Source organism: Lissotriton helveticus, chromosome 9 (genome assembly GCF_964261635.1).
Source record: "Lissotriton helveticus chromosome 9, aLisHel1.1, whole genome shotgun sequence".
Lineage (NCBI taxonomy): Eukaryota > Metazoa > Chordata > Amphibia > Caudata > Salamandridae > Lissotriton > Lissotriton helveticus.
In genome coordinates, this window is record NC_136070.1 from 328,656,085 (window position 1) to 328,679,930 (window position 23,846).

The following is a 23,846-nucleotide window of genomic DNA, read 5'->3' on the forward strand; positions in this document are numbered from 1 at the left end:
CCCCCCCCCACCGCCACATAACGTTCGATTACTTAAAAATTAAAGTCAGAACAGTAGGAGCACCCACTAAAACAGGATGATGTAATCGTTCCGCAGTTCAATTCACACAGGAGGGTGAGGAACTCCCCAGTAGTGACAATGGCACCCGGAGCACACTTGAGACCCACGGGCCCCCAGGATCGATGGTACAGATCGCACACGTCTTGAGATGTCGGGCCAGGTGGAAAGTACGAACTGGAGCACCCAGGTCAGTCCAGGAGAAACCAAAGTCTCGTAAAAGTCACAAGGAGCGGCCCATCGATCGCCAGCAACCGCCATCCACGGGGCCAAGCATACTGTAGTCGATCTGCTGCGAGCCTCCCAGGAGTATTCAAAGGAAGCATGTCCACACTGCAGCCACCATGAAGTCCCATCCATCACCGGCCGTAGCCCCTTCGCAGGGGATAGCAACAGTCATCTCGCAAGCAGTAACGGGCAAAACTAGTGATGGCTTACAAGGAAGCATTGGTTAAAAATAACCGGAACAGTCTCAAGCCATTTCCAGAATAGAATGAAACGGCCCTTTAGAGATATCCGTTCGCCCTCTCTCAGCTTCCAGCATACCCGGCCGCCGCCATATCTAGATAGAATCCATCAAGTCGCCATTTTCCCAGGAAGCACCACCACAGCGCAGCACAGTAAGGCTGAAGAATCGCCGGCCCCCGCCAGATTACGATTCACCGATGCCCCAGTTATGAAGTAACACAGGATAACAGTCTCCCCCACCACAGGGTATTGTTCACAGGCCCCCCCAGCACGAAAATGACACGTCGATATCGTGCCCCACTGGCACAAGTGAGCCGGGGCGTGTAGCACAGTTCAGTACGCACAGGCAAGCAATGTACCTCCAGGGAGACAAAGCGCCGTTCCCTGAGTCCGGCAGCCGATGAAAGGCGCTGGGGGGGGGGGGGGGGGGGGGGGGGGGGAGGGGGGAGAAGCATCCAGCACAAAAGGGCTGTGCATCGCGTCTTGTAGAGGGCTCCGGCGGTGTCGAGAGGTTCACTGAGCGCCATGGTGGGAGATCGGCGTCTCACAGGATAATGTGGCTGCTGTTATTGAACTAGCAGCCGGGTGCACAACAGCGCGAGGTCCCGGTCGCCGGCATCAGACGGGCCGCCCGGAGCGGAGGAGCAGATCTTCGTCCCCGGGGCTCCGAATTTCGCCGGAGTCGGACGCCCCATCACGGCGTCCCTTCCGACGCACAAACGCTCCGTTCTTGCGCGGGGCATGTAGGTAAATCGGGCGGCGAGGGGAGAAGGTCGGCGGAGCCGGGACTCCGTGCGGCCATCTTGGTCGCCGACCCGGCTCCGCCCCCCGGCCATCCCTTCCTTAGGGTTGCTTTTCTGGTTGTGTGGTGGCAATCCCTGGTATAAGGTGAGGATCCCTTCTGGATGAAATGTTAGGACTCCAATGTAAAGTAGGCTTTCCTTTACAGCTGGCAGTTGCCCTGGCTAAAGATAAGCCTTGCTGGCTTAAAGTGGGCACCTTGGAATAGAGTGCGAATGCCTGCCTTAATACTGCAAAACTTGAGAGAAAAGCAGACCCTAGAACTCCCCCCCCCGCAAGATCTGGTAGTTGCCATGCACAAATGGTGACTACCAGGCAAGAGTTTGGGGTCGCTGAAATATGGTAGCAAATTGATGGCAATAGATGGCCACACACATTCCAAGACACCCTAACATTACGGTTTGCCAGAATTTTTTTCAGCTTTTTGAGGGGCATGCCTCTGCTCCCCCTTGAAGGGTAACGCTTGTTTAGCACAGCAAGAATGAATTGTAATATTTTATGAGTATCCATTTGGAAACGCTGACTTTTATAGCCAAATTAATTGAAAAGTTGTTGTGAAAACAATTTAGCTCTATGTTGTCAATAGTTTCTCAGGGTAGAGCTTCCACAAATTCATATCCTCAGTGAGAGAAGTCAGACATGGTTGTTTTGCTCACTCACAAGGTGGGGTGGATATCATTTACACCTCAGCTCTTTAATAGTAAGTTCACTAGACACAGTGATCAGCAAGCCAGTAGAGGTGTTCTTTCAATAGGTAAGTAGGAGACCACAGGAATGAAACTGCAAATAGCTGAAACATCACTTTACGTAGTGGACCCTGATAAAATCCGAACACATTAGTAAAGATATCCCAATAACAGCAACAACACACTCACAACCCTGGAAGGTGGCAATCAGTGACTGACTCTGAGCCCTCAAAGACCTGAACCCCAAGGCAGTCAGAAGAAAAATGAGGGAGTTTGATAAACAGAACTGAGAACATACAAAATCAGAGACTGCAAAAAGTTTTCTAGTCACCATAAGTGCATAAGCATAGTCATACCATATGACCACGACCTCTGAAAAGTCAGAGATGAACTACAGAGCATGAGCGCACAATGGTGAAAAATTAACTATGAAGGCCTCTGAGGAAATAAACCGCACAATGTGGAAGTTATCATGAGAAGCTGCTGAACTGAAGAAACAAAGGGTGGAAGCTGGAGACTGGGACTTATGCAGAAAAACTGTAAAGCAGCTGTTTAAGTGCTAAATATCAACTGATGGCAACCAGACTTCACAAAGGTTACATTTGTCCAAGCCAAGGGCTGCAAACCGCTGATGAGACCTCCACATTGGAAGGGAAGAGCAGATACATTTACATTGTCCGGTATCAAGCCAACTGCATTAGCAGGATCCACATCAACAGTGTATCCATCCCTAGCGTGTCAGCTGAGTCAGCAAGGAGGAGTAAGGGCCTGCCAGACACGCAGCTGACACCATTGTAAAATGAGGAAACAGCGAACTGAAAAAGCCACTCCGGTGCTTGAAATGAGGCGAGACGGGTGACCGAAAAGGAATGGAATGATGAAACATTCAAATTCTATCCTACATGGGATTGATGTGGATAAACCTGTGACCTACTGCAGTCCAGTCAGAGCCATATTCTGAATACAGCTCTAAGCGTATAGAACACGTTATCAAACAACATAAATGGGAAATAATTATAGAAGTTTAAAGAAAATAAGCAATAAAGCGTAGTATGTTTGAGGATCAGAATGACTTACCCAAGTCACAGTCTATTGATAATTCATTAGATTTTTACTCCGACTAACTCCATAATCTGATCTATTAAGGCAAACCCATCAATGGAAATCACAAGCGTGTTTTATTCAGGGAGGTAATGAACACAGAGTAGTAACTCAATGTTCTAACTGTAGCGGGTCAATGAAGGCATTCCCTGTGCCTGGGCACTCACGTTGTAGACATCACTGTTTTGGTGTGGTGTAGACGTATTGCAGCAAGACCATAGAAAAGTGATTTCACGTGAACCGTTCTTCCTGATCTCGCAGAGATCTCCACATTGGAGGTCAAGGAGACAGTCAAAATGCATCTAGGACACTGAAATAGGTTTTAGCTATGTGTGTCGAAGAATCCTACCACATACAATGCACACAGAGAGTATGGTTGCTACCACGTTCCCATGGAATACACTGGGAACAAGAGAGGAGCCAGGAACTTAGACCTTGGGAATAGTATTTTGCTTCATATTCGGGGAAGCATGGAAAGGAGGCGCCTTATACACAAACCCATGTTCCATAGCACATTAGCTGTCAGCCTGCATCTCTTTCTACCACAACAAGGCCAAGATTCAAATCCCGGGCCGAGTGAGGGCGCATTCCACCAGAAGAATGAGGACAACGGCACCATTTTATGCTAAAGTGCCTCTACAAAATAAATATTGAGCAACCATGTGGGAAATCTGGCTCAAGTTCATGAAGCACTACTGCCTGGATATGAAGGCAGAGGCCAATTCAGCAATGGGGAAAGCAGTTCTTCAAAACCAGCTTCAGTTAAGGCGAGTCTTCCTGTCCTACTCAAATGTTATGTACTGGTTGCCCTTCTAATTCGAGCACATGAATAGATAAAGATCCAATGCTGGACAAGAAATGAGTTACTGACCTGTAACTCCTGTTCCCCAGTGTCATTCTTTTTCCTATTGTCGTATGTGACCCTCGCCCCTGCTCAGTTAGAGGCTCACGCTATCATATGTATTCCTCACACTTGTGCTATGAAATCCAAACCATGATGGCTGGGGGCAGTGGGAGAGCTCAGCACTTCCATCTCATTGGCTGATGTTTGGGTTGCTTAAAATGAGGCAACATTGCTACCAAACACATACTGTTGAGGCCTATGGCCATTTTAACACTATTTACTTCTGTTTTGAAGTTATGAAGGACTCACAGTTTGATGACAGGGAATGATTCAAGAATATGAACATACGACAGAACCACTGTGGAGAACTTCTTATAAGTCAATTGGATAAGAATGAGATCTTGATGGTTGGAGGAGATCAATCAGCCTGGAAGAAGAGGTTGCTGCTATTCCTGTTGTCTTAGTAAAAAACCTATGAGACAGGTATGACCGGAAAATTGTTGGAACTTCATATTCAGCACAGCAGGTGTGGGCAACCTGTATTTCAACTCTCGAGGCTCCCAGAAAGGTACTTCTTTTCCTACTACATGACAAACGCCCCTCTGTGATCAGTGTCATGATTTTGCCCGGCTTGAATTATGTTTTTAGTATCTATATAGGCCTGCCACATAGCCAGTTGAGAAAGCTTCAGAGAATTTAGAACATGGTGGTAAGTCTGGTGTATGGCAATGCAAATATGTATATCTCTGCACCTTGGAGGTCGTTCCACTGGATCCCTCTTTCACAAAGGATTCAGTTCAAGACTTTGCTTTGTACGTAGGGCCTTCCGTCAGACTAGTCGGTGATTTCCAGCTGAGAATCATTCCCTACATTTTCTCAGACCCCTTTGGTCAAACGCTGTCTTCTTAGTTATTAAGCTGTGTTTCAGGAAAGCACGCTGTGGAGACAGGTGTATATGTTTGCTGGGCCCATTATGTTGGACCAAGCTCCCATTTTATCTATGGTAGCTTGCAGAGTTTTCCTCTTGTAGGAAGCCTTAAAGACCTAACCTTTCTGTTAACTCATTCCAGTTTTGTCTCTCCAGTGTTATAGATGTTGCCTAGAGGCAATAGTTTACGGTTTACAAACGTGTAAGTAAGATTACTGCATCACACACAATGGGAGATTGGCCGTGATGATCTTGTCAGTTACTTACCTGTAATTGTGGTTCTCCAGTATTGGCATCTTTCATAGATTCACATACTTGAATCATGTCCCGCCGTCAAAGTGGGAGTCCCGCATTACATTCAAAAGCAGTGTAGGACACACATAGCACATAAGGGCTAAAATAAACATTCACTTCACTAACTTATCCACATCATGACAAAAGAACCAAACTTCAACCAATGAGGCGACAACACTCCCCACAGGGCTTCAATCCCTCAGATTTTCTACTGCTCGCCGTTCGAAGGGAATCTACCTGAGCCCTGAAGAGTTATCCAGGATTTTCTGTCAGAACATAGCTATATGAAGGTATTTCTCTGAATGTCTTTATTGTTTTTTCAGAACTGACGAGCTGAATGTCGGATTCAAACAAATAGGTATTTTCAGACCTTGTGGGATCTGAGGCAGGAAGAGACTGCACTTTTTCAAGTGTAATATCCCGACACCGGGACACATCCAGCAGCACCTACACTTTTGAGAGAGCACAAGTTTGGAAAAAAATGTATAAGTACGCCATATTTACAAGCACGTAGTTAGTTTAAACATGTTTTGCACACGAGTGTTTTATATCCAGGAGTGAAATATACAGAGTGTTTTATATTCAGTAGTGAAATGTATAGAATGTTAAGTAGAGTAACTATAATTGTAACGGTGTGAGATTAATGTAGAAATGTTGGAATATATGTGAAAACCTCATGTTCTCATGTTAAAAGAATCATGTCCGAATTAAATGTAACTTTGAAATCCAGTATACTGTGTAGGCCTTAGGGCAATTCACAGCAAACCTGAACGTGCTGCTAAATTAATGTGAGATAAGGTTGACATGGTTCTTCCAAATGTACTATTGAACTTAGGGTTAAAAGTATATGCTTTATAGATGTGTTATTTTAGAAACTTATGCTAGTTAAGAATGTTTGCTGTTTAAATCAAGTTAACGTTTTAAGAGTGCAGGGACCTGCTGCATGTAAATCAAGTAGGCCAGAGGAGATAATGTCATGTCGTTTAAATCGTCATGTGCTCGTTAGAGAAGAGGTCGCGAGGTGTCCAGCACAGAGCTTTGAGAGTGTTTTACGACTAAAGATATGGTGGAGTCTGGAATTTGAGGCCCACTGCAGGACGAGCTGTATGCAGGTGCGAGGGTCCTAATCAGCTCGAATGAAAGGGACTTTGTTCAGTGGCGCCTTGCGCAGGCCTGTAGGAGTTTCCAGGAATTTCAGGGGGTATCAGCGCACTGGAGAAGAAGCCTGGGAACCAAGGTCAACTATAACGAGGGTCTTCAAGAGTACCATCATGGAGTTTGCCGCGCAAAGATGTACCACGTGAGGGGCGTCCCAAGGGGCGTTTCTATTGAAAATGTGATTTGGTATTAGGGAAAGAGACCCGGGAGGAGGGCAGAGCAGATGATTTTGGGAGCCTGAGGAAGCGGATGGGTAGGCAGATAGGCTGATCAGGAGAGACCCATTATCAGAGAAGAGACAAAGAGAAGTGCGTGATCTTCTTAGGAAGTCACCACGGCTGACACCTAGAGGGTTAAGATCTTGCTAAGTAGGGATGTCACTTAGTATAGTGTAGGGACAGACTAACTTTAATTTTCTTTTCTGTAATGACTTTGAGATTGCAACTTATATCTATTTTGACAACCCTTATGGTTTTTGAGCTTGTACTTATTATTTTGTTTTTCAGACTTAGATTATTCAAGAAGTTCATGTTTATAGTGATACCAATTTACCTTTTGAATCTCATTTTGAGAAGTTTGTATCTTCAGTTATCTTTGACTTTATATTAAATCTTTAAAACTTAAATTTGGTCAGTGGTCATTTAGAGTGGTGTAAGTTCTTAAATTGATTGACTTATTGCGAGATTACCTTTTACTCAACGACAGGTACCAACGATTCAGTCGACATAGTTTGGGATTTGGTAAGATAATTAGTAACCAGTAATCCCGCGTTAGCACTTTGTATGCTTTCCTTCCGAGAACCAACATGCAGTCGGCAAAGGGGTTTTGTTATTTTAATTGAAGATGGGCACAAAACAAAGGCTGAAATTCAGGGACCATCAAGCCTCCTTTTGTTTGAGCATCTGGGCTGGAAGCTATCTCACACCTAGATGCAAATGCAATGATGGAGAAACAAAGGCACACAGTTTTTTACTTCACAAGTACGTAAGAGAGGCATGGTGTTGACTTTGTTCAATGACTGTATATACGAGATGTGTCAGATCTGTTGTTGTCCCATTATATATACAAATAACAATTTAAATACCATTATTTTGTTTTATTTCTTTTATAGTGCTACTCATCCCAATGCTCGGCGTTAGATCGCTTACATCACCCGTACACATTATACATTGACAATAAATCATAGAAGTGTGTAAATCAATAAACAGGATGTGTACTATAAGACCATGAGGGTTAGAAGGTGTAGGAGTCAACTGTGCTTCATAGCACATTGTGGTATAGCAGAAGGATTACAATTTATGAACTACAAGTAACAAAAGGATGTGTGTGTTAAAATTAGTAACTCACTTACCTAGTTGCATAAAATGAAAATCTAATCTGCTTTTTAGATGATGTGCTTTGCAGGAGACATATTAACCCTCAATCCTACTTTGATTCAAAACTGGTACTAGACAAAACAGAGAACTCTCCAGCAAAAACGTTAACCTCCAGAGTTATCTTACCATTATTAATTTTCCCTGAGATTTACTGGCCACTCAAAGATCTCTTCAGCAGGTGCCTTACCCCCGTAGGATATTTTAAAATACAGATTTTATAACCAATTAAGCAGAAAAGATTGACTCACAATTTCTTCCTGTTGTCAATTTCTTTGCAGAAGAGTTTCTCTAAAATAAATGTATATGTTGAGGCCCGGATTTTGCTTCAAGTTTGTATCACTTTTTTGACACAACCTGATGCATAATCTAATTTGTTAAATCTTGTAATGTGCTCAAATACACTCATGATAAACCTGCTAAACATTTGTGTGCGGTATCATGATCTGACGTCACTTCTTGTGATGTTACTTCCTATAAAGTCATGGGTGGTGACGCTACTTCCTCTGATGCTGTGCCGTGAGGTCAGACGCTGTGATATTATGCTCCATGATGTCACGAGCATACTGCCTAACTTGTTAACACCCCCCACTTATTTTTTTAGGACTTGTGCCCTGCAGATATTCATTGGCCAGATGCTGAATGGGAGACCCTGGAAGTGCTGGTGGTTCTTCAGCTCCTATGGTGCCTACATTACGCTGATTTGCACACAAACGTCTTCTGCCATTCCCAAGATTCAGACAGAAAAATCTGCATTATGCAAGCGAGGAAGATGTGTCAATACGGAGGCACGCGTGTGCACGCACCAGTGCACGTGTGCTTGTCTGCATGTAACATCACAAACTAAATTACTTTTTTTCTTGGGGTATAAGAAAATAAAATAATTGTACTTAGTGGTGTCATTTCGACCCTTGTAAATAAAGGACACGTTATCAACTGGCTGTTGTGTCAGTGCTTGGATGATGTTAGCCAGCAGAGTCTATTCTGCTGAATACTATTACAGTATTACAGCACATAGTTGCCAGGCCCTAGAAAAATCACAGTTGACCTCAAAGCAGAACCACTTGTACTTAGGAGGAACGTCTAGAAAGAGCACCTACCTGAGAAGTCTACTGCACACACTCCAAAATGGTGGTAGCCCTTTAAGACCGACAGTGGTTTGATGGTCTCAGTGTCCCATATATGGACTGTGCAATCGCGTCCAACCTAAAAGGTAAAAAATCGAAAAGGAGATGAAATTGTCGTTCTACATGCTAGCTGTAAACAGGTACGCATTAGAAAGTTAGTTTGTTATTGTTCTTTTATGAATACTACCTCAAGCACAGCTCAGGCTGACATTTCTAATTGAAGGTAAACCTTGGAATTTGGAAGAGATCCCAATTAAATGTGTTCCGTTTGCAACTCATTAGAAAATATCAATAACGTTTGAATATGGTTGTTTAGAAAAGATACACTTTTTGAAGGAATAAATATGCAATAAGAAGAGAACATTTGAATCTATGACGTTATGTTATTTAATTTTTTCCAGCACATACACGATTAGGTATGTAAATGAATGCATGTGAGCAAATGCAATCTCTTAAATTAACTCACTGGGATAGGAAACCTGCGAGCGATGCAATGCTGCAAGTAACTAGAGGTATGATCTCATGAAAGGCTCTCTGCATTGTGCACCAAGCTATCTGTGGATAAGAAAGGGAGCGAGAGGATGAAAAGAGAGAGGATATGATAGAGGCGACCAAGAGGTGAGAGAGGATGGATGGAAGGTGAGATAGTGAGAAAAGAGGATGAAAAGAAAGAGCACCATGCTAGGCAGGGCTGGTTTGGTAATTTGTAGGTCTCTATTGCGACAGCGCGTGCACTGCATGCGTCTCACTTGCAAGAGATATTGTATACAACAATGGACTTGGAGCCCGCCCATTGGTTAATATTTGTTGGCTTCAGTGGCGTAAAATCCCCCACAGCTCCCGCGGTGTGGGGGTGGGGGAGCGCTACAGGGGCCCCCTCTGGCACTGGCAGGTCCCTGGCCTGAGCACTCCAAACTGGGTTTGGAATGGGGGGGCTTGCATGCACTCTGCAGGGGGGGTTCTAGTTTCATTATGGGACTAGTTAGCTTCATTGTCACGTTTATTTCCTGCCAATTAGTTGGCTAGTACATGCTGGCTTCACTTCCTCTTCTTTTGTGTGGAGCATGGAACAAGAATTGATTGCTTCGGTTTGATTGCTGCCCCTCCACTGATTGCGCTGGGATTGAGGTACTACTTTTATAGTTTCTTCTTCTCGGTTGTTCTTGTTAAACCTCTTTCCATTTGTAGCTATGTTTTACTATATCACACGTACTTCAAAGAAGCCTGTTCATCTTTGAAATGGATGTTTATTGTGACAACAGATGTTATCTGCCTTTACTGTGAAAACAGGTGTTATCTGCTTCCAAATGTATTTTCACTAAGACATGGAGCAATTGCTTTCTTTATGTGCTAGGATTATTTTGCCAAATTATGGTTTTTTTCACACAAGATGAAGTTAACTGATTTGCTCAGAATCACAAGGGGGTTGTGTCAAGATCTAACAAGCACTGGCGAAGCCAAAAGGTTTCGCCTTTGAGGCTATTGGCTCTGCCATTGTCTTTTGTTCCTGGTGTACAGCATGGGTCTTGCTGACTTTAGCAATGCCTTGTTGTACCGCAGTGTGGCTGCTGTGCAGGATGGCTAAAAATATTAATAAAGTAAAGAACTATGATGGATCCAGCGCTCATGCACTTTAAAAAAAAAAGTGCATTAGCCATGACTGCGTCATAGTGCTTGTTAAGATTAGTTTTAGCCACACTGCAAAACATCAGCAGTTTGTACAGCATGGCTATAAAACATTGCCAAAGCCAATACCTCTCATAGGAGTGACCAATTGGCTTTGCCAATGCTCGTTGCTAGAGGTTGTTACACGTTCTGAGTACGACTCTGTCCCTGGTACTGGACTGATCCCCCAAACATTGCTCATATGGGTTCAAAGAGGGCTTCCGCAATCTAGACCATCTTGAGCATCTCTTCCTTCGGAAAGTCTTACACTGCCAATACTTCTTTCCCAAATGGACTGCCAGGCTTTGGAACTTGCTCCCGTAATGAACAAGGGCCATCCAACGACCACCCTGAATTCTAGAGAGCAGTAGAGACCTGGCTATTCTCAAATATGGGCACAGGTCCAACTAGCGGAAGATGATATACATCATCAAGCGGGTCTCAATCTGTTTACTCTTCGTTGCTGCCCCCACCCATAACTGCAGCTATAAGAAGTCTCCTCAGCATGATTCTAGCACCCTTGGAACCTGACTGAGGACAATAAACCCTTCCCACAACAGGCCATACTATAAGTGTAACGCCTTCGTAAATGTAGGCCTGACCCGTGTGTATCACAGGTTGGCCAGTGCTACCTGTAGTTGTGCCATCTCAAAGGAGTTTTCCATTGTTTGCATGGGTTAGTGGTCCCACACAAATGAGGAAACACTTTGCCTCTGCACTCGCACGACATTACAAATGCAGGCGCAGAATCAAAGGAACTTTTGGACGGTGAACTGATTTTGTGTCTCACCTGACTATTGCACAGTCAGTGTGGCTCTGAGAGGGTCCTTGAAAGTGGGAATGGGGATCACACTCCCAAGGCATCTCCCTGCAGACGGATGCAATCATTCACTGAACCTATTCCTTTCAAATGTAGGTTGAGTTGTCATCTGCACAGGGAAAAGCGGATGGCAGCTTCAAACAGCTGGTTCGAGTTTCATTAATGCACTTCCACAAGGGCAGGCACAAACTCGCTGTTGTACTGGGGGCAAAAGGGTTCACTGTCCTTGTCAGCACCTGGCACAATTTTTTAAAGATGCGCCACAATGCAAACAGTGACAGTTTGCCCTATTTGTAAGGAGGGTCTAGGGATCATATTATACTATGTGCTCCAGGAGTGCAAAGGGCATGTGTGCCCGCTTACTGCGCTTCCTGGTGCACTTTGGTTTTACAGAAGTGGCCGCAGACACTTGCGTGGCCCCTTATGTAATACAGATCACACCAGAACACATGTAGTGCGGAGCAATCTCAATGAGATATTCCTTCACTTGACTGGAGCATGGCCCTTGCATAGGAGGAAACACTTTACCACTGCATCTTTGCCATATTACAGATGCAGGCACAGAGGCAAAGGAGCTGCCAGCGGGTGCCTAACTATGCACCACATTGAGGGGGTACACAGTCAGTGCGCACCTATGCGTGCCATTCATTGATGGAAGTTTCTATATTTCGATACATCCCATGAAACTCACTGGAGGGGAACTGTTATTCTCCCCAAATATTCAAGGGGGTAATTTATGATTTTAAGTTCAGCTCTTGAATATCTGGGATAGTGTTTGTTTTGCCAGTGGTGCACTTTCCGCAAACAGGAAGAGTAAAAAGACAGTCCTGTCAGTGCACATGCATTAAGTGCCTTCAAACACGCACAAGAGACTGCGGGGCATGGGCAGACAGGCAGCTTGAACTAGTAGAACACGGACACATCTGATTGCCAGGTTTGCTGAACACACAGGCCGTTGTGTCTTCATTTCCTTAAATCTGTTCATTCATTTTCCTCATGTGGCAATGATATACATATATCAGAGCATTGCCATCCACATCTTTCACACTGTGAGTATCAACTGTTTGCTTTTTCATAATAAGAACAGCAAGTGTCAATATAGGTCAATAACCTGAACCATTCTATATCACCTATTCATGATCACGATTCACGGAGCACAGGTAACTCTTCCCATGGTTGTACTACAGAAGCTCCGGATGTCTAATGTGGTGTGGTGCCACGTGGCAGCCATCTTTGACTCTGAATAAGCGATCTCGGAAAGGGTGATGAGCCAGGGGAGGCAACAGGGTATAACTGGGCATTATTCTTAGACGGCAGGTCTTGGATATTGGATCACCTGATTTTCTAATCAATGTCGAGACAGTATCCGTAGCAGCTCCCCAATATTCCTGCAGGACTGGGCAGACCCAGGTCATAGGATAAAAGCCAGGGCAGTCACCAATGACATCAGGTTATATCCTGTGGTGCATGCACTTAAACGGTATCAGCTTAGAATGTGATACTTTGGCAGTGTGGTCCGGTCCTAAGGCTCATTTTTCCTTGGGTAGTACACTACTTTGGTCTACTGTTCAACGATCCCTGGTGCAGTCAGTTCTAAGGGGGTCATATTAAGAAGTGTAGGATACAGCTAGTCCACGTCTTCCCATTGCCTAGCTTTAGTACGACATGTTGACCTAATGTCTAGTTGGTTCTCTGGTCTTACAATTCCATGTTTGGCAAGCAGCTTCCATATTGGCACTATATGTCAGAAATTGGCCGAAATGAATACCATATATCAGTCTAAGGATGCTGAATGTGTACAGTTCTCACCAGCCAGTTCCTTATGTGTTACAAGCCGCCCCACCCCCCCTCAGACCTTCACGTTTGTCCAACAATACTTCATTACATTCAAGGCAGCAGACCTTTTGTCTCTCTTCCATCACCCTAAACTTCCTGTCTCTTTGCCTCACTCTTGCAATGTATTGGTCAGCACTGCTTTCTCCCTTTGTCACTATTTAACTATCTCTCTGCTTACCGCCTTTCCTTTGCTCTGGGTCAAAGCCTGATAATGATGAAAAAAAGTCCTGGTCTTCAAAAGTGAGTGCTGGTGCCCACCACTTCCAACCTCCGCTGAAGCCAACTAAACCACAATGCGAAAGGTCCTTCCTGGAGGCTGTAGTGTGGTGTTCTAAACATAATTAAAGTTAATACTTTCAATTTCTTTGATACATAACCTACGAGTAAGAAAGACAGGAGAAGAGTCAAGTGCTTTCGATGAAGTTACCGTGATGAGGCAATCAGTCACGTGATACATATCCTGGTATTGTGGAGAAGCCTTCAATGACCTTTATACGGTAGACATTGACACAGGGTAATTAAACCACCGAGGAATGAGCCTGTGCTGGTGGAAAGATGATTGTACATGGCTGATGCTGCCAGTGTGAAGGCACCTGCAGTCTGATTCTGTGAAGAAGAAAGACTTTGGAAATCCAGAGCGGTCACAGAATGCATGCTGCCCGCTGATGTTGAATGTGTGCATGCTCACATTAGTATTACTTTAATGAGGGCACTCTGCGCATGCGTTGTGTTCACAAACAGATCTGGGGGAATGGGAAAGTATGGTGAGTTCTGGCTGCAGTGCAATGTAAATTCTTCAGCGCCAGCTGGTGCTTTGACGATGAATAAAATGCCACGCGTGATAGTAGATTCTGCCAGAGCACGGAGCAGGATGCAAGGTCCCTTGATCGACCTGGCAATCAATTCTCTGGTGGATGCTAAGAGAGCTGGGAAGGGCAGCTTCCCACACTTTCTAAAGAAAGTGCACGGTCCTCGGGTAGGCTTGAACATTTACTGTAATGCACACTCACTGTTGCGTTTTTTCTTTCTTTAATTATTTATTCAATTTAAACGCAGCTACTAAACTGTAAAACAAAACATGAAAGGAAAATGTACAGTTGTTTGAATAGCCTCCCATCTTTTTCATCGGTCCCAGCATATCCTATTTGACAATAGGGTGCTCTCCGAACCATGCTGATCCGGCCATTAGGGACTAAGGTGATGTGAAGAATCGCATGGTCACTGGAAAAGGAATATTGAAAAAAGGTACAGCCGTCTGGCAAGACCACCATTTTCACTGGCGCTCCTCTAACAACCAAAGATATTGATCAGACTAACTGACTGTCAACATGTTAATATATATATATCGGCAAGGACAGCACTGTACTAGTCCTATGCTTAAAGAATTTGCTGTATAAATGGCAAAAGACTTTGTCCTTTTCTATCTTGGCGTGGATAGCACTGTGCTAATCCTATGCTTAAAAACTTTGATAGAAAAACAGACATTTGAGGTGAGCAGATCTAGAGTGTCGCTGGTGTTGAGTGCTCTAAAAGGAGCTGCTTTCCACCTAAACTTGAGAACTACCCAGAGTTCTCTTTCTTTTTTGCATAATTTATGCGTCACTCTCTGCCTGATAGGGTTTTGTTTTGATATATATATATATATATATATATATATATATATATATATATATATTTTTTTTTTTTTTTACTGGAGTCACCATAGTTCTCTCTTACATCAGCTTCTTGGTCTCGATTAACCTTGTAAACAGGTTGAACTGATGACTCGTTTTAACTGCAGTGGTTAGTCCATTTCTCAATGCATAGTAACAGGACTTATAGGAAAGATTACTTATTTGTTCCAGTTAAAGTGTAACCGTGACAGACTCTGAATTTTGAAACACCTGAGCCACTGGTGAATGGCTAAGGGCGGGGTATCTTGACAAAGATGAAAATGTCGTCCACATACATGAACAAGAGTAACCTATTGTCGCGAAAGCTTGTCCCTCTCATTTGGAGCAGTCCACTTGCCCAGGGCTCTATTGCCAAAACTAATCCCTCTCATCTGGTACATTCCACTTGCCCCTGGCACTATTGCCAAAGCGAACAAGATTAGGGAGAGGGGGACAACCTTTCTTTTCCCTCTAGATATGGATATTGGGAACATATACCGTTGACTTTCGCCAGGCACTTGGTTAAGCGTATAACAGTTTGATCCATGCTGGAAGTTTGTTCCATCCACAGGCTTTCCAGAATAGTCAACATAAAAGACCACTCAATAGAATGAAAGGCTTTTGAGACATCGACGAACACTGATGCCTCCTCAACATTGGGGTGTATTTGATAAAGCATCGCAAAAAGGATGCAGAAACAGAAATTAAGCCAAGCTGGTCAGGAAGAACAATACTGGGTAGAAATGGCAGCAATAGGTTGGCTATAACCTTCACCAAAATGTTATGGTCTATATTGATGAGAGACGGAGGGTATCATTTCCCTAGCTGAATACAACACCAAAAACATGCTAACAGCGAACGCAAGCAAATTTAAAACTAAGATCATCAGAAGCTATCCAAAGAAAAAGCTCATTAAGTGGCGCTTGGGGACTTTGAGCCTGGACTATGTGCAAAGCTACTACTACCCAGGTGCCTGGCTAGGCCAAACTGGCCACCCTGCAATTCATCTACAAAGATTGCAGGTGAAAGGAAGGATGGTCACACATTCGATCTGTAAGCTGCATGCCACACTAGACAGTCCAACAACTATGGGTATCTGAAGGTTAATGCGGGCCAAACTGCTACCATCACTTAAGTATGCGCAACAGGCATTTCCGGGAATGCTTGCGGAGGACCTGGAGAAAATTCAATGCGCTGCATATAAAAAAATATATCCCCTCCCTGCTTCAACAAGAAATACCTTGTTCCATCTTGAGTTCAACCTCATCCAACAAAAATTTGAAGATCTGGCCACCTTAGCAAAATACCATCACCTGGCAACCATGGCCCCAACTAATTCTATGAAGGCTGTCATAAAAAACATTTTTTCAAAACCAAACAATACCTGGTCCGTTACTTTCAGCATCAAAGGAGCTACTGCAGCTAGTCACTGAGAATTGGGATAAGAGTATAATTGACTATGGGCCATATCTATGAAGCTCAAATGGGTTCGCAACGCCGAAATTGACAATTTCGGCATTTGCAAACTCATTTTCGCTAAATGGTATGTATGTAGCAAATTTGAGTGCAAAATAAGGAATCACAAATTTGGGAATTCTTAAATGCAATGTATGAAGCACCCAAATTGTGCGATTTCTCATTAAGAAATCGCAAATTACTACCAACTTGAAGTTGGTGGTAATTTGCGATTTCTTTCACAAAAGCACTTTTTTGCATTTGTGAAGGTGTCATGTGCCACACATACATGCCCATAGGGCATGTATGTGCGCCATATGCGCACACATGTGAATTTCAGGGGTGCATCAGGGTGTCCTTATGACACCCTTGAAATTATTCTCAATTTGCGATTCTCAAATTGCGAATCGCAAATTGAGAATAACTTCACATTCATTCCTATGGGCGACCTGGCCCATAGAAATGAATGGGAAATTATTCCTTAATTGCGATTCGCAATTAAGGAATTTTAAGAAATCGCAAAAAAAAATGCGGTTTTCTACTTACATACCAATTTGCAAATCTCAAATAGCGATTTCTAAAAAATCGCTATTTGAGATTCGCAAATCTCGATGTTGATACATCTGCCCCTATGCCACAATCAAATCAACTATAAAAAAAGCAACTGCGTTTCTGCTCCCGCAAACTCTTGTTGCCAGGGACTTCCATGAAACTCTGTGCCTTCTACAAATCCTACAAACAACCAAGCCCCATCTCACACAGGCCGTGAGGAGTCAGGCATTATATCAGATCTTAGCCACAAGACTACACCCACTTCCCATAAAAGAACTATGCCCAACCTGGAAAGCACTAACAGATATCACAGAGTGCCGACTATGCAACTATAGAAGGGAGTCCCAGGGACATATACTCCTATGGTGTCCAGTTGTGCGGCAAGCCCCCGTATCTATCTCAGACCCATACTTCTCACACTGGGCACACGCACAGCAAAGGATGCCATCTGCCAGCTTTAAACATTGGATACAGTGAAGAATATGGCCAATTTCGGTAAATTCATCTACCAAGCACGTTCACTCTTGAAAGAAAAAATGGCACACGAAGAGAGTGACTAACAGTTTGACGCGCTCCACTATAACAGAACCCCACTTCGCATGGACTCATTTTTCAAAGGGACTCAACAAATTTACTATAGTGATATTTTATCTTTGTTTGCGAACCACACAGTCAGCACCTGCTGTGTACACACCCTCTCGCTGCTATGATTTTATAGTTTGATTACATTTCAATTCATCATATAGGCTTTCAACTTTATATTGCAATGATTTTAAGTAATCACACAATAAAACATATTCATTCATTCACTGCTAATATTTGCTGCCGGAAGTAACTTCATGCATGTGAGTTGTGCCCTTGTGTTTTTGAGTGAGTGAAGTGTAACGCTCGCCTTTGTCTAGCGTTTTTAATGGGTTATTTGTGCCAGTTTTCTAGTTTGCATCCACCGGTAAAATCGCCTCACACTGCACCAAACCTAAGTAGCATTACTTCCAGCAGGAATTATGCTTTAGAAACGTGTAACAACTTCTATAAAGACGAAAGGCGATGGACAGGCATTCTCAAATTAATCGTATTCGCTGGTAGTAACTGTAGGCAGCATTCAATTACAATGTTGTTGTGCTCTGTACCAAGTCCCAACATGGGAATGAGGCTTTCTAATTCCGTAAAAATAATTATTTGCACTTCAACATAAAAGACCACTCAAGTGAATTAAAGACTTTTGAGACATCTAAGAACACTGATGTCACCTCCACATTAGAGTGTATTTGATCAAGCATCGCAAAAAGAATGCAGAAACAGAAATAAAGCCAAGCTGGCCAGGAAGAACAATTCTTGCTAGCAGTGGCAGCAATAGTTTGGCTGTAACCTTCACTGAAATGTTATTGTCTATATATTGATGAGAGACAGAAGGGGGTTAAGGTCGGAAGGAGGTTTTGTCAGGATTGAGTACTTTTACTACAAAGCTTCCTTTGCTGTGGGTGGCAGTATTTCTGTACTGCTAATCTTTCAAACATTTCAAGAAGGAATGGGCCCAATATAGTGTGATACGCTTTATAAAATTCCGCTGTCACACTGGCGCTACTAGGGGCCATACCACCTTTTGCTTCCTTTGCGGCAGCTGGGATTTCAACCGTGTGATGTTGGAGAAAGGAGATCGCAGTGTTCATTCTCCAACCAAGCCGTCAAAGCAATCTAGTCCAGATAGCATAGAGTTTCACCTTCAACTGCAGTCTCTCTTGAGGTATACAGTTCAGAGTAAAACAAGTAGAAATCTCATACTATACTAATATCATAGATCCACTCACCCATGTCCCTGTAGAAACCCATGGAATTGTTGGACCAAATTTGTGAGAGCCCTGCCAGGGCATTCTACTTCATCATATGCCCATGCAGTTACCTAATCACCCATAAATTGTACCTCCTGATCTGCCTCCTCTCTGTAGTCCTGCAATGTATTCGTAGTGATCTTCAGTTCTACATCTCGAGTATCAATGTTCCAGTTCCCACAGTTTCTTCTCAAGATGCCCAACAGAGGCTCAGATAGACTTGAGAACATGAGGTTGCCTCGCTGGACGTGCTCCTCTGATCACTACCGAAAACTATTCTCAAATCACTACAGGCCTGGAAACCAACCCAATGTTCAATTTTACATATACCACCAAGGTTTCACACTCCTAAGTGGGCAAAACTGAATCCAGAAGAGCGGGAAAAAAACACCACATGCAAACTCGCATTGGGACTTTAGGGAGCATAAGCCAGAGCTTTATTGGGGATAGATAATGTGCAAGCCAAATGTCCCACCTTGGTTGCCGATATACTTACACTCATTGTATATAACCAATGATCCAACCTGGAGAACGTGTAATGGAAGCTCAAATGAAAGGTAAATATTCAATGAGTTAACTGACTATTGCATCATAGATCAACAGCTCATTCTGTTCAAATAGCGGAGGTAGCATTTTCACAGCAGTGGTTGATAATCTGGGGTTGCATTACATTTATCAATGGAAGGATGAAGAGTGACATTGAAGTCCCTCTCCCAAAATAAAGGTACATAGGCAATGATTCATAGAAGAAGTTAACATAGTTTGAAAAAAATGCACAGCTGTCAAACTTTGGCCCATGTTCATTGACCATGTGATATACACTTCTTCCACTAAACCTTGAACTATTAAGTACCATCCCTCTGGATCTGTAACAGTGTGCCATTGGGTCCTTAACATAGCCAATTCAAGAGGTTGTATAGCTGTCAGTCAACAACCTCTTAATTCAGTTACTTATGAGCTTTTTAACAACACAGGCGGGACCCTCGTGGTTTCCTGTGTGTGCCTCGTGCACTAGTCCAATCAAGATGAAACAGGCTCAGTGGTATCAGTTAGTACTGGCATGTATAATGGAACCATGGATAGTCTTTCTGATATTTCAGCTAATATTTGTCCACTGGGTCAATTCTGTGAGCAATCACAGGCTTTAGAAGGGTGTAAATGATAATTAGGGAAGTGGCAGACCCCCATCACTCAGAGGGAGAGTATGGGGGAGTCCTGTCACTATTCTACTGGCAGCTAAATTATCTTGTGAAAAAGAACGCTTTTTGGTGTTTTCCGAACTGTTACAGCACTATTAAAAATTCAAGTTACAGTAACATAATAAAAAATACATAAATTGAATTTGCGCACTCTATATGTAGATTTTAAATGGATTTGATGACATTTTGCAATCAGCTCCCTACAAACATTCACTTTATGAGAATACCACACAATTTTCAAAAAAAGTTTGTTTTTAATATGGTTCTGTATTTTATTCCTAAAATACATAGACCTTAAGACGTTTTTGGAATGTACTCATTATAACGACATTCAGCCTATAAAAAATATGCGTTGGAACTTCTGGTTATACACTTCATCAAGAAATTAGAATCACTGAAAATCTTGAGCAATATTGAATGTGTGCGACATCGATGTCACAAGGTTAGATACAAATAATCCTTACTTTGAAACTAGGAATATTTCTTAGTAAAGTGGGGAACAAAGAGCCACCAACTGGACATTTAAGGTGCTTATTGGTATTACTCTATAGAAAATCTTTTTTTAAATTTTGAGATTAGCTGTTCTCAGGACAACCCCGCGCCGCACGGCCCCCAGCTGTGTGTGTGTGCCCCCTCGTGTGCCCTAGCTGCTGCTCGCAGCCTCGTTCCGCCGTCTGCCTGCCTCCCTAGCTGCCGCCTCACTGTTCTGTCCCCCAGCTGTTTAGATTTATTTTAGCGTTCAACTGTTGTATTTTGTGCTTTGTGTTTCAAATTGTGATTGCATACTTGTTCCCGCTCTGCCGCCTGCCCCGCTCTCCGCTTCCCGCCGCCGCCGTTCTCGCGGCCACGCCCCCTCTTTCCGTGTCCTCCCCGCTCCCGCCTCCCCAGCTGCCCCTCCCTCCCACTTTGCCATAAATGGCGACCGCACGGATGCGCAGCGGCCACGCGCAGCGGGCGCGCTGATTGTGCGCCAAAGGCAAGCCCGTCTGCGCCCGTCCGCGCCTGGAAAGCGCCCAGCGCCAGGACCCCTGGAACCCGCCGATGCCTGCCCACATGACGGACCTACGACGCCGCCACCCTCATCGCACTCAAACCCGACCGAACAAGAGCCTGCCACCGAGCCACCCCGAGGCGCACCCAAGGGCCCTTCACCTGCCAAGCCTGCAAGTTCACCTGCCTCCGGACCTGCACCACAGCCACCAAGCCGAGCACCAACAACAGCCACCTCAAGTGCATCCTGCTCAACACCCGCTCCATACACAGACACGCCATCGAACTTTGGAACCTGCTCGACGCTACCTCATCAGACGCCGCCTTCCTCACAGAAACCTGGATGAACGCCTCTACCGCACCCGACATCGCCATCGCCATCCCAGACGAATACAAGATCACCCGGAGAGACCGCGTCAACCAGACTGGAGGAGGCATCGCCATCGTACACAAGAGCACCATCCGCATCACGACCGACTTCAACGACACCTTCGCCACCGCCGAGCACCTCCACTTCCAGATACACACCGACCCTAAAACGACCCTCAGAGGCACCCTCGTCTACAGACCCCCGGGACCACGTACACAATTCTGTGAAGACATCACGGACTTCATCAGCTCGCACGCCCTCCGCTCCGCTGACTACATCCTCCTAGGGGACCTCAACTTCCACCTGGAGAACAACAAGGACCGCAACACCTCCACCCTGCTGGACAACCTCGCGAACCTCGGACTCAAGCAACTTGTCAACACCCCCACCCACTACGCCGGCCACATGCTTGATCCAGTTTTCTCATCCAGCAAGCACATCACCTTCAGCCACTCCACAGGATTACACTGGACCGACCACAGCTGCATCCACTTCAGCTTCAGAAGAACCACGGCCCACCACCACCCGCAACAGGTTCCTCACAGGAGCTGGAGCAAGATCACCGCCGAGCAACTCACCACCTCCCTCAGTCAGAACCCACCCGCCAGCACAACGGACCCCACCGAAGCAGCACGCAACTTCACGAAGTGGCTGACCGATTGCGCTGACGACCTCGCGGCACTAAAGAACCCTACCAGCAGATCCAGAAGCAAGAAAGCCTCCTGGTTCACCGACGAACTCAAGGACTCCAAGAAAAACTGCCACACCCTCGAGAAAGCCTGGCTCCTCGACCCGACCACAGACAACATGACCGCCCTAAAACACGCCACCCGCAAGCACCACCAGCTCATCCGCACTACCAAGAAGAAATCACTGAAGGAACGACTGGACAACAACGCCCACGACAGCAAAGAACTCCTCAGCATCGTCAAGGAGTTCTCCAACCCCAGCACCGGCAACAACGACATCACACCTTCACAAGACCTCTGCGACTCTCTCGCCTCGTTCTTCCACCGCAAGATCGCCGACATCCACAACAGCTTCAGCGCACCATCAACGCACCCAACCGTCGAACCAACGCCCTCCACCGCCACCCTCCGCACCTGGACCACGGTGACCACCGAAGACACAGCCCGCACGATGAACACCATCCACTCCGGATCTCCGACCGACCCCTGCCCCCACCACGTCTTCAACAAGGCCGACTCCATCATCGCACCCCAACTCCGGGACGTCATCTACACCTCCTTCAACACCGCCACCTTCCCGGAGAGCTGGAAACATGCCGAGCTCAACGCCCTATTGAAGAAACCAACAGCTGACCCCACTGACCTCAAGAACTTCCGCCCCATCTCGCTCCTCCCTTTTCCTGCCAAAGTCATCGAGAAGACCGTCAACAGACAGCTTGCAGCCTTCCTCGAAACGAACGGATCCCTCGACCCATCACAGTCTGGTTTTCGAGCCAACCACAGCACCGAGACCGCCCTCATAGCAGCCACCGACAACATCAGAACCCTGCTCAACAACGGGGAAACAGCGGCCCTCATCCTCCTGGACCTCTCTGCAGCGTTCGACACCGTCTGCCACCGCACCCTAGTTCAACGCCTCAGCAACATCGGTATCCAAGAGAAGGCACTGGAGTGGATCATCTCGTTCCTCACCGGAAGAACACAGAGAGTCCGCCTCCCCCCCGTTTCGATCCGAGGCCACCGAAGTCATCTGCGGCGTTCCGCAAGGATCATCACTCAGCCCCACCCTCTTCAACATCTACATGAGACCTCTTGCAGCCATCGCACGCCAGCACAACCTCAACATCATCTCCTACGCCGACGACACCCAACTGATCCTCTCCCTCACCAGAGACCCCGCCACCGCCAGACCCAGCCTACACAAAGGAATGAAAGACGTCGCCGAGTGGATGAAGAACAGCCGCCTTAAACTGAACTCAGACAAGACGGAAGTCCTCGTCCTGGGACCAACGCCCTCCGCCTGGGACGACTCCTGGTGGCCCCCCGCCCTGGGCGCCACTCCCAAGCCAACAGACCATGCACGCAACCTGAGCTTCATCCTGGACTCCTCCCTCTCGATGACCACACAAGTCAACGCCGTCTCCTCATCATGCTTCAACCCCCTACGCATGCTCCGCAAGATCTTCCGATGGATCCCGACCGAAACCAGGAAGACGGTCACCCAGGCACTCGTCACCAGCCGACTGGACTACGAAAACACCCTCTACGCCGGAACCACAGCCAAGCTACAGAAAAGACTCTAACGCATCCAGAACGCCTCAGCCCGACTCATCCTGAACATCCCCCGACGCAGCCACATCTCCGGCCACCTGAAGGACCTTCACTGGCTCCCCGTCAGCAAGAGGATCACGTTCAGGCTCCTCACCCATGCACACAAATCCCTGCACGACCTAGGCCCCAAGTACCTCAACGACCGCCTGACCTTCTACACGCCCACCCGCCAGCTACGTTCGACAAGCCTCGCCCTCGCCGCCGTACCACGCATCCGAAGAGCCACCGCTGGTGGCAGATCCTTCTCCTACTTGGCGGCCAAGACATGGAACTCCCTCCCCATCTATCTTCGGCTGACCCAGGACCACCTCGCCTTCAGGAGACAACTCAAGACCTGGCTG

The 23,846-nt window shown here is 45.6% G+C and overlaps 1 protein-coding gene across 7 annotated transcripts in view; it reads right to left on the reverse strand.

Moving 5' to 3' along the window:
• Positions 1 to 23,846, reverse strand: part of EML5 (EMAP like 5) — a 1,317,369-nt gene that overhangs the window by 669,700 nt on the left and 623,823 nt on the right. For all 7 annotated transcript variants that reach the window (XR_013600929.1, XR_013600930.1, XR_013600931.1 and 4 more), the window contains exon 15: positions 8,811 to 8,916. Coding sequence is in view for 4 of the 7 variants with exons in the window: in XM_078660021.1 (XP_078516147.1) it covers positions 8,811 to 8,916 (106 nt within the window). In the remaining 3 variants the exon portion in view is untranslated. The remainder of the gene's footprint in view (positions 1 to 8,810; positions 8,917 to 23,846) is intronic.